At 67.8% G+C, this 16,154-nt stretch overlaps 1 protein-coding gene across 4 annotated transcripts; it reads right to left on the reverse strand.

Moving 5' to 3' along the window:
* Window positions 1-2,665: 2,665 nt before the first annotated feature.
* Window positions 2,666-16,154, reverse strand: Zbtb7a (zinc finger and BTB domain containing 7A). 4 transcript variants are annotated; one of them, XM_076559384.1, is made up of 3 exons: window positions 15,925-16,154; window positions 6,767-8,022; window positions 2,666-4,347 (listed from the first exon to the last, which is right to left on the reverse strand). In XM_076559384.1, exons 2-3 carry the CDS (start codon window positions 8,002-8,004, stop codon window positions 3,870-3,872), a joined length of 1,716 nt encoding a protein of 571 aa, XP_076415499.1. In that variant the 5' UTR covers window positions 8,005-8,022; window positions 15,925-16,154; the 3' UTR covers window positions 2,666-3,869. The 4 variants fall into 4 exon arrangements, with proteins under 4 accessions (XP_076415499.1, XP_076415498.1, XP_076415497.1 ...); XM_076559383.1 differs by lacking the exon at window positions 15,925-16,154 and adding an exon at window positions 14,939-15,072; XM_076559382.1 differs by lacking the exon at window positions 15,925-16,154 and adding an exon at window positions 14,899-15,062.

Genomic DNA, 16,154 nt, shown 5'->3' on the forward strand with positions numbered 1-16,154 from the left:
ACGTCCCGGAGGCAGAACTCGGGCCTGGTACGATCCCGACACCCGGGACCCAGGTGCACCTCACCCATCCACGGCTTCACTGCTCTGGACACAGCTCATGGGGTGATAAGCAGAGGACAGTGGACCCCACCCCCCCACCCCTTCCCCAGTGACAGGGCCCCAGTTCCCACTTCCTCCTGGGGACAGGAAGTTGTCCACAGCCAGCTGAGGTTTCCGGACCCCTAGGCTCGATAAGGTCACTGGAGCCAAGCCAGGGGTCCCACCTTGGGGAGCCCTAGTGATCAGGGACGGCCCACAGGGCCACCAGCCCGGTGGTCCACAGGTCACCCCTTGCCCCAGGAGTGGCCTGGGAAACCCCACCACCCACCCTGGGACCCTCTGGGTCCCTCTGCCAGGCCCCGCACAGGGCATGAGAGACTGGGCAGAGACTGGGTGTCTCCCAGGCATCCCCACCCCACCCCCCAAAAAAAACAAAACACAGAGACCAGGCAAGGAGACATCATAACAGGCTGCATTTAGTGGTTGGGTTTTTTTCTTTTATGTACAAGAAAAATGAATTCTATTTTTCCGGATTTTTCATAATTTTTTCTTTTTTATTACTTTTAAAGCTTGTCCCCCCACCCCCAAAAAGTGCATTTTTTTAATCAATTGATTTGTTTTGTTCTGCCTCCCACACTTTTTATAAAGATTCTTACATCCAGTCAGTGGAATGTCTGTTCTGTGCTCCGGACCCCCCCACCCCAAATCCAAGGCACCTCGTTCCGGGCCTGGGGCGTGGCTCCCCTGGCCCTCTGTCTCCTGAACTCCCCTGTCCCCCACCAAGGTAAGTCAATATTTAGTGCGAGCTAGTTCTGAACTGAGATAATCGTTCCTGGGGTGAGGAGCCCCCCAAGACCCCGACCCGTCCGGTGCCAGCCACCCCGAACCCCGGGAAGGCTGTTTCCTCAGCTTAAATAACTTTTTAAAATAAAACTGCAAATATAAATATCTTTCTTTCTCAAAAAATAGGATTTTGCTCTTTTTTTATTTTTATTTTTTGTCGGTTTTTGTCTTTTTTTGTTTTTTTCTGTTTTTCCTCTCAGCCTGTCCCCCTTACAATCCCTGCCACTGTGGACACCGCGGAGACCCTGGACAGCCGGCCTGGGGTCCACCTGCACCGCGAGGCCGCCCGCCCAGGGGACCCGCCAGAGCACCCCGGAGGAAGGTCAGCTGTGCTCACACAGGGTGACAAGGTGGAGGCCGCTGGGGGGTCCCCCGAGCGACCCCCCAGGGCAGCCCACTTTGGTTCTGCCCAATGCAGCCCAGCTTGGCGGGGCCACGGCTGCCGTTTACATTCATTGGTTTCTATAGATAGAGATTTTTTTCATTTTTATTATTTTTTGCCTTTTTATTTTATTTTATTTTTTCTTAATCTCGAAAGGCCAGTAGGGGGTAGGAAGGCAAAGAGCAGCAGCTACGCGGCAGGGTGGCCTATGCTCAGGTCACAGGCTGGGGACAGCCGCAGGCCGCGTCCCCGCCCCAGTCCTGGGGTCCCCGGAATCCTCTCCGTCTCACTCACACACACGGAAATTCACCATGATGGAAGTAACGAATTGGTTCTCTCTCTCTCTCTTTCCTATTTGTTGTTGTTGGTACCAGGCATTTTAAAAAAGAAAAAAACAAAACACACACACACACACACACACACACACACACACACACACACACACACAAATAAACCCCCAACCAACCAAACAAAAACCTTCCTACAGCACCTCCGCTCCAACCTCTAGTGAATTCCACGATTCTCTTTGGCAACTTTATCACGGCCTTAATTGAAAGAATAAAAATTGGTAGAAATCGATCCACATTCTATGTACAGTATGTGATTGCAGTGGGGGGGCCTTGGGGAGGCGCCCGGCGGGGCCCATGCGTGGCTGCGGCCCCGGACGGGCAGGCGGTTAAGGCAAGGCGGGCGGGCGGGGTGCGGGGTGCGGAAGCTGCGCGGAGCGGGGCGCGGGTTAGTGCAGTTCCCGGGGTGCCAGGGCCCCACCGCCGGGCCCCGCGGCCCGGCCGGGGTGACGTGCGGTCAGGGTGGGTTTATTGCAGGGTGGAGGGTCGGGGCTGCCGGGCCTGCAGCTCGGTTCCCGGCCGTGGAGTGGGGTGCGGGAGCCAGCACCACCCGCCCCCGGGCCTGCCCCTCCGCTGGCCCCAAGGGGGGACCCTGAGACATCGGGGGACTCGCAGGACAGGAGGGGCGACAAGGAAACCTGCCAGAGCCTGGAAAGAGCCTTCTCATCGGGCTTCCCTTTAAAACCGGAGGAGACGTGGTCAACAGACGACGGACCCGGGGGGCCCCCTGCGCCAGGGCCCAGGCTGGGGCGCGGCCCGGCACCCACCACCCGAACCCCGGCCCGTGGCCTGTGGCTCGGTCGCACCGGGCCTTTGGGGGGAAGCCGGGGTGTGGGCGTCAGGTGCCGCCCCGGTACAGTCAGTGCCTTGAGTAAAAAGAGGGGCGCCTGGGGGGGTCCGGGGGTCCGGCTGGCCGGGGCCTGGGGTCCGGGGCCTGCCCTCTCGGGGACATCCCTGAGCTGGGAAGCAAGTGGCGAGCCGGGGGGCAGACCGGGGACCGGGGTCCCTCCCCACGGCGTCCTGGCCTCCCCGCCCTGAGCCTCGGGAACACGGATCAAAGGGTTGGGTTTCTTTTATTTTATACAAAAATAAATTGACTTAGTTACTTTCCACTGCTCGCTCTCTCTCGCGCGCTCGCTCGCTCGCTCTCTCTCTCCAATTTTTCATAGAAGCTGGGTGCAACTTGTAAACATTTCTTAAGAATGAAAAGTACCCGTTCAGTTACAAAGTGCCAAGATCCCCACCTGGCTGTCTCCGCTTTTGCTGTGGATTTCTGTTTTGTTTTGTTAGTTTTTGTGTTCTGCCTTCGTGTTTAGTAAAATCTTGGGGTTTTATTGCTGTTTTGTGACATTAAGCTGTGGCCTCTCTTGCTCTCCTGTCCCTGCCTGAGTCCCTGGGGTTCCCCCGATCTTGGCTATGCCCCCCCCACCTGCTGCCGGCTCCTCTGAGGGAAAGAATATTTTATATATATATATCTCTCTATATATCTCTATATAAACTGTCTGTAAGGAGGAAAGGGGGAAAGAGATCTAAAAAGTGCTTTAAAAAGTGGGGCGCAGGGTGAAGACGAATTTTTAATCTCTGAACACGGGGTGGGGTCGGGCTAGCGGAGACAGGAGGGTGGGGGGTCGCCCTGAGCAGTGCCCTGAGGACCCCGCCAGGTGTTAAGTGCCGTGAAAGGGTGGCGGGACCCGGCGGCCCCCCAAATCCCAGCTCTGGCCACCCAGGCTTGGGAATAAATAGACGTGTATGTCAGTGGTGGCCAGGGTGGGGTGTGCAGAGGTGTGAGGCCACAGGCGGGACGGGAGCAGGGAGGCCGGGGGACCCCCCCTCTTTAGTAAGTGCCCTGAGGAAGGAGGGTGGGGAGCCGGGGACCATTTTAACGTCCACTCACAGTGGACACAGCATTTAAGGTCTGTCTGAGACCCCTAAAACCAACCAGCAAGGAGCCGGGCGCCTGTCCTGGGGTCCCCATCACCTCACCTTAGCCAGGAGCAGGCAGGGGGCCCCCGGGGTGGGACCCCGCGCGGACGGGGTGAGGGGCACGGGAGCGGGTGGGGCCACGTCCTAAGAATCTGAGAAAGGCAGGCGCGCCCGCAACGGCCATGGGTATGTACACGCACACAGGTCCGCGCGTGGGTGGAGGGAGGGAGTCTGGACAGACAGCCGTGGGGCTGGGGTGGGTGTGGTTTCTCTTCTCGCTTAGTTTGTTTGTTTGTTTTGTTTTTTTGGTTTGTGTTGTCCTGTTCTGAATAGAGTCAGGTTGCAAAGTTACCCTCGGGGGCGGCCACCGTGGGGCCACCCGTGCCGTCGCCGCCGCTCACGCCGACGCCGCTGCCCGCTACATTCAGACGGCCCGGGCCGTCGGGGCTGGCCTCGTCCTCGTCCTCCTCCTCGTCCTTAAAGTGCTTCTCCTGGCCGTTGCGCGGGGTGTCGGGGAGCCCGGGGGGCGCGGCGGCCCCGGCGGGGACATCGGGGGGCACGCCCCGCACGCGGGGCTTGCGGCCGCGGCGCGAGGGGACCCCGTTGCAGCCGTCCTTCTTGAGGTGTCTGTGCAGGTGGTCGGAGCGCACGAAGGTCTTGCAGCAGCTGTCGCACTGGTAAGGCCGCAGCCCGGTGTGCACCCGCATGTGGTTCTTCAGGTCGTAGTTGTGCGCGAAGGCCGCGCCGCACTGCTGGCAGAGGTACGGCTTCTCGCCCGTGTGCTTCCGCATGTGGACCTTCAGCTTGTCCTGCCTGGGGGGGGGGGCACGGTCAGCGGGCACCGGGGGACAGGGCCGCCCCTGGCACGGCCGTCCAACCCCGGAAGCGCTGGACCAAAGCCACCTTTCCCTGGCCCAGCGGCAGGGGCCGCCGAGGGGGTGCCCGGCACAGCACCGACCTCCTGGGCACCTGCTGGACGTCAGGCCCTGAAAACGCCACCGCGCGTCGCCAGGACTACGGTGGGTGTCCTGGTCCTTAGAGTGTATACAGGAGGCGCCCGCCTGTAATTCCAGCACTCGGGAGGCAGAGGCAGGCGTCTGTGAGCTGGAGCCCAGCCTGGGCTACAGAGCCACTTCTGGGACAGCCTGCTCTACACACAGAGACCCTGTCTCTATCAAAAGCCCTACATCCCCAAGACATGCGCGGACGGGCGGTGGTCCCACCCAAGACACCCGCCAGGCCTCCCAGACCCCCGCACCCCTGTGGACAGAGCCTGGAATGAGACAGCCATCCTCCTGCCTCTGCCCCGCAAACGGGAGGCTGGCCGGCCTGGGTGACGTCCCTTTCTCACTCTCACCTGACTTGTGTGACATTTCCTACATCTGTGTCTGTCTGTCCTGTTCAGAGGCACAGACCCCCATATAGCCCAGGCTGGCCCGGGACCCACGGTCCTCCAGCAACCCTGAGAGCTTCTTTGATCATGAGGACTGATCAACTCCCCAGTCCCCAGGGGCCCGGCTCCTGCGGGGGCTATCTCTGGGATGTCTCTGGGATGTCTCTGGGGTATCTCTGGGCAGTCTCAGGGGTGTCTCTGGAGCTATCTCTGGGGTGTCTCTGGGGCTATCTCTGGAGCTATCTCTGGGGTGTCTCTGGGCTGTCTCTGGGGCTATCTCGGGTGTCTCTGGGGCAATCTCTGGGGTATCTCTGGGGCTGTCTCTGGGGTGTCTCTGGGGCAATCTCTGGGGTATCTCTGGGGCAATCTCTGGGGTATCTCTGGGGCTGTCTCTGGGGTGTCTCTGGGCTGTCTCTGGGGCAGTCTCTGAGGTGTCTCTGAGGTATCTCTGGGGTGTCTCTGGGGTATCTCTGGGGTGTCTCTGGGGCAGTCTCTGGGGTGTCTCTGGGGTGTCTCTGGCCAGGCTGCCATCCCTCACAGCCCCCCCCTGCTCTGCAGGACATGACCCCTGGTCCTCTGCACCGGACCCTTGTCCCGACCCCCCATACTTGCCGAGACCCGCACCCAGCACCCAGCGCCGGGTTTCGGCTGCCCCTGCACGCCCCGCCCGCCCAGCACCCCAGCGGTTCGAGTTCTTCTGCTGTGGACAGAGATTTCCCCAGCAGGCTCCGAGGGGGAACTGACCGGCCTGGGGCTGCACAGCGGGACCGGACAGGGCACCCAGGGGCGGAGGGTGGGAGGCAGCGCCAGTTTCGCCACCCCCAGCCCCGGCCCGGGTAATTATAGCCCCGGCCGCCACAGGCCTGCCTTACTCAACCTTCACCGTGAGTCACAGGGGCCCCCGGGCTCCCGGCCTGGAGGGGCGGTGAGGGGGTGGGGGCGAGGGGTGGGGGCGGGGACGGCCGGGGAGGGCTGAGCAGGCAGGTCGGGAAACCCTCTCTGGACTTCAGTTCTGAGGGGAAGCAGCAGCGAGAAGGGGCTGCGGGGGGGGGGGGCTGCGGGGGGGGGGGGCAGCCGGGGTGGCCCCTGAAGGCCCGGCCACACCGCGCTCCTGGGGGAGGAGCCGTCCCGGGCCTGACTCCCGGAGGCACCCGGCCCACGGTGCTCTTTGTCCCCACCTGGCACTCCTGGGCGCTGGTGCTGGGCCGCACCCTCCTCCCCTGCCCTCTGGGGAGGGGGCCAGGGTGCTGGGGAGGGGGCCGGGTGGGGCCAGGAAGTTAGGACAATGGCTTCTTTCTTCAGGCCTGGTAGGCGTGGCTGGGGGAACCCCAGGGCAGGGGGTAACGCTGAGTCACTGGGCCTGGCTGCACCCCTGCCTGCCAGGCACCCCCCCCAGGTCTAGCCGGCCCTGGGTCCACACAGCTCAGGGGCCACCTCTGGACTCCCCAGGCCCAGGCACAACACCCCTGGCCATCCTTGGCCTCTCCAGGCCTCCTCCCCGGTCCTGTCCACACCTGACACCGGGGCCCAGGGTGACAGTCAGTCCTTGCTCTGCTGCACTGAACCTGTGTCCGCAGCAGCGATCCTGCGCAGACAGGGGCCTGGCAGACACGGGCTGGGGCGCCCAGTGCGGCGGCACACTCGGGGCGGCAGAGGCAGGGGGATCTCCCCAGTTCCAGGCCCGCCTGATCTCCATAGCAAGACCCGGTCTCAAAACGAGAACGCCCCGGAGGCTGGCGGAGGCCACCACCGACCCGACGGACCTGAGCCTCTCTGTGCCCCGTCCCACCCCCCTGCCCGCTCCCCCCCCCCCCCCCCCCCCGCCGGCCCGCGGCTCACCTGGTGAACCGGACCTTGCAGATGTTGCACTCGTAGGGCTTCTCGCCCGTGTGCGTGCGGATGTGGCGGGGCAGCTTGCCTGCGCCCTGGATCACCTTCTCGCAGATGGGACACTTCTGGAAGGCCTTGGCCCGGATCTTCTTCTCGCCCTTCTGCGACCAGGCGGGGTACACGTCGCCCTCGTGGGCGCCGCTGAAGTACTTCAGGTAGTAGTCCATGACCCCCTTGTCATCGGCGCGCGACTCCTCGTCGCTGTCCCCCGCCCGGCCCACCGACGACATCATCTGCTGCAGCAGCGTGCTGGCCGCCAGCCCGTCCACGTCGGCGGTGTCGCCGTCCTCGCCCTCGGCTGCGCCCGACAGGAAGCCCGGGGAGTCGCCGGGCTCGGGGGCCGCCTCGGACAGCGACGCCGCCTCCTCCTCGGCGGCCCCCGCGCGCCCGTAGTGGCCGTTCTGCGTGGTGGCCGGCGGGGCGGCGGGCGGCGGGAAGAGCCCCCCGGCGGGGGCGTCCTCGTCACGCTCGGGCCACAGCCCCGGGGTGCTGTCACCCTCGTCCCCGTCCCCCGCGGGGGGCCGCTCGGCCGGGGGCCCCGGGCCGTAGAAGTCCAAGCCGTTGCAGTCCCCGGCGGCCACGGCAGCCACGGCCGCGGCCACGGCGTCCTTGGTGGCGTCCAGGTCGTCCTCGGGGGCCCCGAAGCCGGACCACGGGAAGGCGGCGGGGGGCAGGCTGTTCATGGGGTTGCTGCGGAAGAACTCCAGGTACTCCTTGGCGCGCAGCAGGTTGCGCTGGTCCGTGGGGCCCGCCCCGTCGGGCTGGCCCGCGTCACCCGCGTCGTCGGCCGCCAGGATCTGGCGCTCCAGCAGGTCGGCGCACACGTGGCTCACGGCCGGGATCTCCAGCAGCCGGGCGGCGCTCAGGATGTCGCCCACGTTGGCCGTGCTGACCGTGAGCGTGGCGGTGTAGGCGAAGTCCATGAGCGCCGTCAGCGCCTCGGCGCTCACGAAGTCGATCTCGTACACGTTCTGCTGGTCCACGACGGCGCCCGACGTGAACAGCTTCTTGAAGTACTGGCTGCAGGCGGCCAGCACCGAGCGGTGCGTGGGGAACTCGCGGCCCTCCACCAGGATCACCACGTCGCACAGCAGCCCCTGCGTCCGCTGCTCGTTCAGGCCGCTCAGGATGTCGCTGCTGTGGTCCGGGAACGGGATCCCGATGGGGCCGTCCACGCCGCCAGCCATCTTCTTCCGCGCCGACACCTGCGGGACAGGTGGCCGTCAGGACCGCGCCCGCCCCGCCTCGGCCTCCCCGGGGCTCCCCCACTTCCCAACCCCACTCTGCCGAGACCCCACGGCGGCAGAGGAAGAGGTCGACAGACGGGCTGGGGACGCCCGAGCCTGCGCACCAGGCCTGGGTCCTCAGGTGGCCCCGGCCGGTCTCCAGGGGTCTGGGGAGGGAAGTCACCCATCCTCGGCCGCACAGTGAGGCCAGCCCGGGACCTGTACACCCGGGTGCCCCTTCTGCCCTGCCCGCAGGCCAGACACGGCCAGTCAGGAACACGGGAAACCAGACCACGCCCCCACGCGGGGCAGGACCTCCAGCCACCTCTTTGCTGCCCAGGACCGTGCCTAGCATGTGCCCGGCCTCAGTCTCCCCACCTGGCAAATGGGCAGCCACCCCTGGAGCAGCCTGGCGGGGGGATCGGACTGTCCCACCCGTCCCCACCCCTCCTCTTCTCTGTCCCCCCCCCCCAGCTGTGACTCATCTGCCCACGGCCTTGTGCAACCCTCTGGCGCTGTCCCCACCCCTCCGCCCTCTCCAGGGAGCCAGGCTGCCCTTCACCTCCCAACAAGGCCCGCGTTCCTCCAGAACCTCCCGCCGGCCACCGTAGGACCGGGGGCCACCGGACGCGGTCCTGTGCGGGGACAGTGCCCAAGCTGCACCTCCTCACCCTCCTCAGCCTCTGGGCCCCCCCTGTCCCCGGCCGGCCTGGCCCTCACCCAGAGGCTCGCGAGGGAGGCCCCGTCCACGGTGGGTCTCTCCCCACAAGAGTGGCTGGTGACACAGAGTCCTTTGTGCCCCTCGGTGGCCGCCGCCCACCCTCTTCCCGCCCCACCAGCTGCTGGAGCAGAACCCACCCCCCCCAGGGGAGGGGAGGCTCAGATGTGACTGCAGGACTGGGGGGCCACAGGGGGAACCCCAGCCAGACTCAGCCCGGGAAGCCTCGAGGAGGCCATTGGTGGCTTCCACCCCTGCCACCATCTGCCGCCTGGCCCTGGGCCTCGGAGTGTGTGGGCAGACAGGACGGGCCTGTCCCCGCCCGCCACAGCCCGCCACCAAGAGGGAGGGGCGCGTGACCCCCGAGATGTCCCCCAGCCAGGGTGACCCGGCCGGTCCCCTTGGGGATGGCTCAAAGGTGTCCCTCCCGGGGCCCCTGGGGCCTGAAAAAGTCCAAGTGAGTCAGCCTGGGCACGGCCACCCTGGCTCCCCACCAGGACCGCGCTCCGGGGCCAGGGGCTGCCGAGGCCCTATTTTAAGTCGGGAGGCGCCGGGCTCCGGCCTGCGGGTCGGGTCGCAGCTGGGCCAGGCCTGGGAGACGGGGTCACGGCGGCCAGCCCTGTATCACATCTCACACCCCACCGACGAGGGTGGCACGGGACCCAGGGAGGCCGGGCAGCCCGGCGAGGCCTGGGCGGGCGAGGGAGGCCTGGGGCTCCTGGGGCCCGGGCCCCGCAGACACCCGACCCGCCCTCTCTCCAGGAACCGGCACCACCTGCCGCGCCCCACCCTAGGCCTCAGCACCACCTGGGCCCTGGGGGCCGCGGCGGGGGGCAGGCCGAGCCCCAGGGAGCTGCCGGGACCCTGGCTGGGCCGCACCGGTCAGCAGAGGAGCCGAGGCCGCCCAGCTCCGGGGCCGCGTCCCTCCGGGGGACCCACACTCACGGGGTCCCCCGCTCCTGCCCGTGCCTGCCTCCGTGGGATTCTGGGGCTGCTCAGTGCTGAGTCGGCCGGGCAAGGGGCAGGCCCCGGCAGGCCCCTTCTGGGCTGGAGAGGTGGGGCGCCCTCCCCCGGGGCGGCCGCACAGTAGGGTCACAGCTTAAGGTCAGAGAACCAAAGACCCGGGCCCACACCCTGCCCCACCCGCGGGCGGCCGACACACCCAGTATCAGGGGAGGCCGCCGGTCCACCTCCCGTCTAACCTAGGGTTACTTGCTGCAGCGGCTTTGCAGACCATCGGTCCTCCCCCTCTGCAGGTTCGGGAGCCGATCGGGTCCCCCCCCCCTCCCCTCCACCGTCCGGACAGGCTCAGAGACACCTCGGATAGCCAAGGTCACACAGCAGCCAGGCAGGCCCAGGGTCTGAGGAGGGGCGCGCAGGCGTGGAGACAGGGTGGGGAGGGTGGGCGCCTGAGTCTGGGGTCCACCCCAGGCCACGCGGGGGACGGGCAGGAAGGAAGAGGGGGCTCCTGGGAAGGGCCTGGGCCAGAAACTGCCACCCACCACCTTCCTGCACATCCCGGGGGCGCGGCCGGCTGACGAGGGGTCAGATTCCACCCCACCCACCTCCCACCCCAGGTTGCCAGGGTTCCTGGATGAGCTCCTGCCAGAGGCCACACCCCTCCGGGCCTCAGTTTCCTTGGGGACCCCGGCCAGCGAGCACAGAGCCGAGGCCACGCAGCACGGCCCTGCAGCAGCGCCCACCACCCCTGGGGCCATGGGGCGCCTCACGGTGGCCTTCACTGGGCCCAGAGAGGGTGGGCAGCCGCCCCAAGGTCACACAGCAGGCCCGGCCCCCCCGGCCCCTGCCCCACGGCCCCCGCCGCCCCCTCCCGGCCTGTGTTGCAAGGTTGGTCCCCACGGGTTGCAGCGCCCTGACCTGGTGCCAGTGCCCGCCTGGCCGGGTCCCCGGGCCGGGTCTAAAGGGACGGGAATCCAGTGGGGGCGCATGGGTGGCCCCCTGCCCGGGGTCCGATGGGCTCCAGTGGCCCCGCCATTTACTGGGCATTTACTGCCAGGGTGGGGAGGGGCTTCCTGGCCGGGGCCTTAAAGGGCCAGCGGCAGGAAGGCAGCCGCCCGGTGGGAAGTGTGTGCTGTGGGGGCGGGGACGGGCAGGCCTGTGGGGAGCCCGGCTGCAGGGTGGGGCCCAGGCCCACCCTGTTCCCACGCTCCGAGTGCCACTCATCCAGGAAGGCCAGACGCGAGGCCCGGGCCGGTTTCCAGTGGAAGACCTTCCCCCTGTGGAGGGGTGAGGCTCCTGCCCCGGGGGGCAACCAAGACAGAGCGGGGCCCAGCCTCCTCCCGGGGACCCAGCCTGGCTGCACCTGTTACCCAGGATGCCCACAGAGAGCAGGGCCGAAGGGACCCGGCAGCCCCTGCTGCCACCTGGGCCACCTGCACCCCCCACCCGTGCCCGGGTGGCCCGGGCCTGCAGAACTGCCACCCCCCCTGTCCTGACTCAAGGTGGGCCCCAGCCTGCTTCCCGTCAAACCAGAAAGGTGTGGGTGGGGACGGCCGCCGGGTGGCCCAGCCCCGGCCTGCTGAGGGGACAGATGGAGGGCCGGACCTCAGGCCACACTCCAGCTCCCACGGGGTGGACGTGCAGTGAGGCTGGACCCTGTGGTGGAGGGGGGGGGGCGACCCACGCGCATCCCACCCGGTACAGGGGACACCACGGGGAGGGTCTGGAGCCCGGGTCCCCTCCCTCGACACGGGGACCGGATCAGAGAGGGGAGGCCACCGGCCCGGGCCCACAGAGCCAGCTGGAATTTGAACCTGGCTCGTCTTGCCCAACCCGTTCTTCCCGGGGCACCTCTCCCCTCCCCCGCCACAGCCCCCAGGGAGCTCGGGGCCCAGGGGCCCAGGGCTGTGTGAGCCGTGGGGCAGCGTCACCCCGGGGGGCTGGCGGGGCTGCGGTCCCTCCGCCACCCACCTGTCACTCCCAACCTGACCCAGGTTGGCCGCAGGAAGTCGGGAAGAGGACAGTCAGGGAAACTGAGGCGGGGACGGGGTGTGTGTGCGTGTGTGACCCCCCTGGGTGGGTGGCCCACCTCACTTGCTCTCCTGGCTCTCTGCAGGGCCTGCGATGGCCTCGAGTCAGGAGCCTGGGGCACTTGAGGTGGGGACGGCCAGGGAGGCGCAGGTGGCAGAGACCCACGCCCAACTCCCAGCAGACCCTGGGGTGCCCTGAGCCGGCCCCAGGGAACCCGAGAGGACAGAGTTACCCCCTGGGGGGGCGGCTCCAAGACAACAGTCGAGTCACTTGTGGACCCCGGCTCCTGCCAGGCCCTGCGAAGGGGACTCGGGTCCCTTCTGGAACGACCAGAACAAACCACAGCTCGGCTGCCTGGGGGACCGGGGAGCAGGCGAGGGACTGTGGGTGCCGTGATTCTGGGGTGAGACGCACACAGCCCACAGGTGCCCAGCCCACAGGGCGGCAGCAGCATGGGACCAGGGGGCAGGACTAGGGTTCCAGCTGTGTGACCTTGGAATCTCGCTATCCCTCTCTGGGCTCAATGACATCCTGGGCTGAGTCCCTTGGCGGTGACAGGTGTTGGTGACTGCATCCAGGCCGCGACGCCAGCCTCCGGGTCTCTTGGAAGAGACACCCCTGCAACATCAGGGCAGTTCTGGAAAGACCCCTACCCTCCGAGGGAGGGCCACTCGGGACATGACCTTGAGTCTATCCCTGTCCCTTCCCTGTCCCTCCAGGACCCCGGCTCCCGGGACCTCCCCACCCCAAGCCTCGGGTCCCTCCTCTGTGCCAGGGACCGAGCTATAGGTCACACAGCCTCAAGGAAGAGAACAGAACGCTGCCCAAAGCCACCAAGGACGAGGCGCTCCTGCCCGGCCGCCGTCCCCACACCAGGCCACACGGGGCTCCCCTGCTCCGGCCTCAGTGTCCCCAAACAGCCCCGAGACCGAGGTGCCCGGCTCCCCTGCCCGGGGCAGGAGCTGACTGGCCGATCTCCACTAAATAATAAATACCCCCCACCCCCAAGGCGACCGGCAAATTAAAATTTCAGTGTCCCGGTTGGATCCTGTTTCCTGCCGCTCCTCCAGCCCGGCTGTCCCCTCCCTCCCTCCCCCAGGCCGTCTCCACAGCAGCGATGCCTGCCGGTAAACAGAGCCCCGAGCCCAGCCCCGGAGAGGTGCCAGGGCCCAGCTGGGGGAGCCTCCGGAGTCCCTGGGGGGAAGGCGCGGGGCGAGGCGGTGACCCCGGGGCGGGCAGACGTCCCCCGACCGGGAGGACCCTGGGCAACCCCGGCCTGGGCCGGGGGTCGGAGCCTGGGCCCGGGGGCCTCTCCCGCCACAGCCCAGCCAATGGCAAGTGACGAGCGAGGAGCCGGGGGCTCCCCCTCCTCAGCCTGGGAGCGGCCACTCGGGGTGACGCCCTGGGCCCGGCTTGGGGGAGGTGGGGGGGCTGGCGTGCTGACCCGGGAGGCCGGCGACACCCGCGCCGGGGGAAGCAGCTGTGGCGAGGCGGAGGGGCGCACAAGGCTTCCGCCGGGTCTGTCACCCATGGGTGCTGGGCTTAGTCCCTCCCGGGTGCTGAGCTAAGTCGGTGCGCTCGTTGGGAGAGGGAGAGGAGAGGAGGAGGGAACCGGGGAAGCCATCTGTCGCCCTCTCTCACTTCCGCCACTCAAGGAGCACCCTTGGGTGCCAGGCCCAGGTGGGGACGGCGGCGGGGGCGCACGTGGTGGCGATGGCGACCGGGAGGGGGGGACGGGGGGAGGGAGGGACGGGACGGCGGCGCCCGGCCGCGCGGCTCCTACCTCCTTCCCGGGCGGCGCGCGGGCCCCGGCGACCGTGACGATGGCTGCGGCGGGCTGGCGGCTCCGAGCCCCGGCGGGCGACGCTGAGCCCGGCCCCGCGCCACCCTCCGCCGCCGCCCGGCCAATCCCCACCCGGGCTGGGGGGAGGGCGATGCAAATTACCCCGGATCTGGGTCCGCCCGTCACCTCCCCCGCGCCCGGCCCGGCCCGCGCCAGGCCGCGCATCCCCGGCCTCGCCTGCAGCCCCGAGGCCCCCGACACCACACCCTCCCCCGGGGAGGGAACGTCCTGTCTGGCGGAGGAACCTTTCTCCTCGTCCCGGAGCGTCCGGAACTAAACGGAAAGGGGGGAAAAAAAATAAAATAAAATATCGAATCGGAGGAGGGGGGGGGCCTAGGGACGGTTACACAACAGGAGGGGAGGGGCGGCAGCCGGAAGCCGGGACCGCCACCGGCCCCCAGCGAGGGAGCCGCAGAAGCTCCGCCCCTCCCGAGAGGCCCCGCCCCCAGACGCAAGCTCCGCCCTGACGCAGGCTCCGCCCCCAGGCAGCCGCCGCGCCGGACGGCTTCGCGCTTCCATTGGCCCTCTGGCCCGCCGCTCACCGCCCCTCCTCCGCAACGCCCCTCCCTGAGCCGCCGCCGTCGCGGCGCACTCTGGGATTTGTAGTTCAGACTCCCTGACCACCTTCCCAGACACCAAGCCCGGGAGTTAAGAGGAAGAACTACAGCGCCCAGGAGAACCGCGAGAGGCCGCGCCCGCCCCCCGGACACCCCACCCCTTCCCCCCCCCGCCTCTCTAGCTTTTTTTTTTTTTTTTTTTTTGCAAAGCCCCCCTCCCTGTTTTTTCAGCCCCCTCCCCCCCTCCCCCACGGAGCTCCATCCTGGCCAACTCCAACGTCTGCGCGCAGTCCCGGATAGGCCCCCCCCCCCGCCCCGCTTGCCCACGACCACTCGAGAAGGGGAACGGCGCGCGCCCCGGGCCCTATTGCAAACTTAGCACGCGACGCGCCCCTCGGCCCCCACCTCCGCCCTCGGTGCGGCCCGGCTCCCCTCCCCCCGGCCCGCGCGCCGGGAACCCCGAGGCCGTGCAGTGTGAACCGGGAGGAGGGGAGCGGGCGCGGACTCGTGCCCTTCGCCCCGGAGGGACCCGGGCGGAGGCCCCCCCGCCCCGATTAGCCTCCGGCTGTGGCCGGGCACTCCCTGGTCTCCAGAAGCCCGGGGCTGCGGAGGCGCCGCAGAGCCCTCATCCAGCCCGGCTCCGCTCCGTATGGGCGCTCCGGGTGCGCACTGCGCCCCCGGCCGCGTCCCCACCCCGCAAGGAAATTAAAAAAAGAAAGGGAGGAAGGAAGGAAAACAAAACCCACCTCTCCCGGAGAGGGGTCCCCTTCAGCCCGGCCGGCTTACCTCGCGGGGACCCGGGCCCGGAGGACGCGCGATCGGGGCTGCCCGCGGCGCGGACCAAGCTCGGGCGGGCGGCGGCGTCACTGCCCCTACAGTAGCCGTACTGTACGCAAAGCCCCGTATGATGCTCGCGACTCCCTTCCTGGTTTGTCCGAGGGCAAGAGGGGTCCTCCCTCGTCTTAAAGGTGCCGCAGCGCCGGCACCCCCACGCCCAGCCCGCCCCCCCGGCCGCCGCGGCCAGAACAGGCTCTGCAGGTCGGCTCTTGCCACGTCCCGCGGGGCTGCGCCGCGAGAGTAGATCCGGCTGCGATTAGGGATTTGGGGGTGCCGGACGGGCGGGGGGCGCAGCCCCGACCCATCGGCCCCTCCCCTGGCAAGCCCGTGACCTCTCCGCCCCGTGCGCGGCGCCGTGCCAGCCTGCTGGCTTATCTACGGCCCGGAGCACCCCGGGGTGCTGGGGGCGGGCAAGAGGGGCCCCTCGGGTGCAGGGGGTGGGGGCCGCAGATAAACAGCCCCGGCCTGTGCGCGCAGGGCGGGGTGCAGGGGGCGCGGGCTGTGCCCCCGACGCCCGGGCGGGGTGGGGCGGCTTGGCAGCGGGGGCGGGAGCGCGGTGCGCACCCGGAGGACCCGCTGCTGGGGCGTGGGGGGCGCGCTGGCCCCGGGAGCTGAGGGGAGGGCGAGGAAGCGACGGTCCTCTGCCGCCACACCTCTCTCCCGGGCCACCAGGGCGATGGCGCGGTTCCTCATCGCCCTCCCCTGGGCCTCAGTTTCCCCAAGTGTTGCAAGGGACTGGACGGAGGAGGGAAGGGCTGTTGCAAGGACGGCGAGGTTGCCTCAGAGCTCCCGGCTTTCCATACTGTCACCCAGGGCCTCAGTTTACCCACGAAGTGCCAGCAGCCCAGGAGAGAAAGAGGAAGGGTATTTGCAAGCAACACGAGCCTACATCTGAGCTCCGGGCCCCCCAACCCCCACCATAAGCCTCAGTTTACCCAAACTGCGAAGGACCCAGAGGAGGGGGAAGCTGTTTGCAAATGTAGCCAGGTTGCTTCAGAGAGTCTCCGTCTACCCCTCTCTGGGACTCGGTTTACCCAGCCGTGCCAGGGAGCCCCGAGGGGAAGGCTTGCAGGGCCTGGAGCTGGCGGCTGAGCTCGGCTCGGGGGTCCCCCCCTCACCGCTGCAGCCAGCCAGCAAACCTGCCGCCCCGCGATTACATAAAACA

This window comes from Peromyscus maniculatus, chromosome 22 (assembly GCF_049852395.1).
Source record: "Peromyscus maniculatus bairdii isolate BWxNUB_F1_BW_parent chromosome 22, HU_Pman_BW_mat_3.1, whole genome shotgun sequence".
In the NCBI taxonomy this organism is placed as follows: Eukaryota; Metazoa; Chordata; class Mammalia; order Rodentia; family Cricetidae; genus Peromyscus; species Peromyscus maniculatus.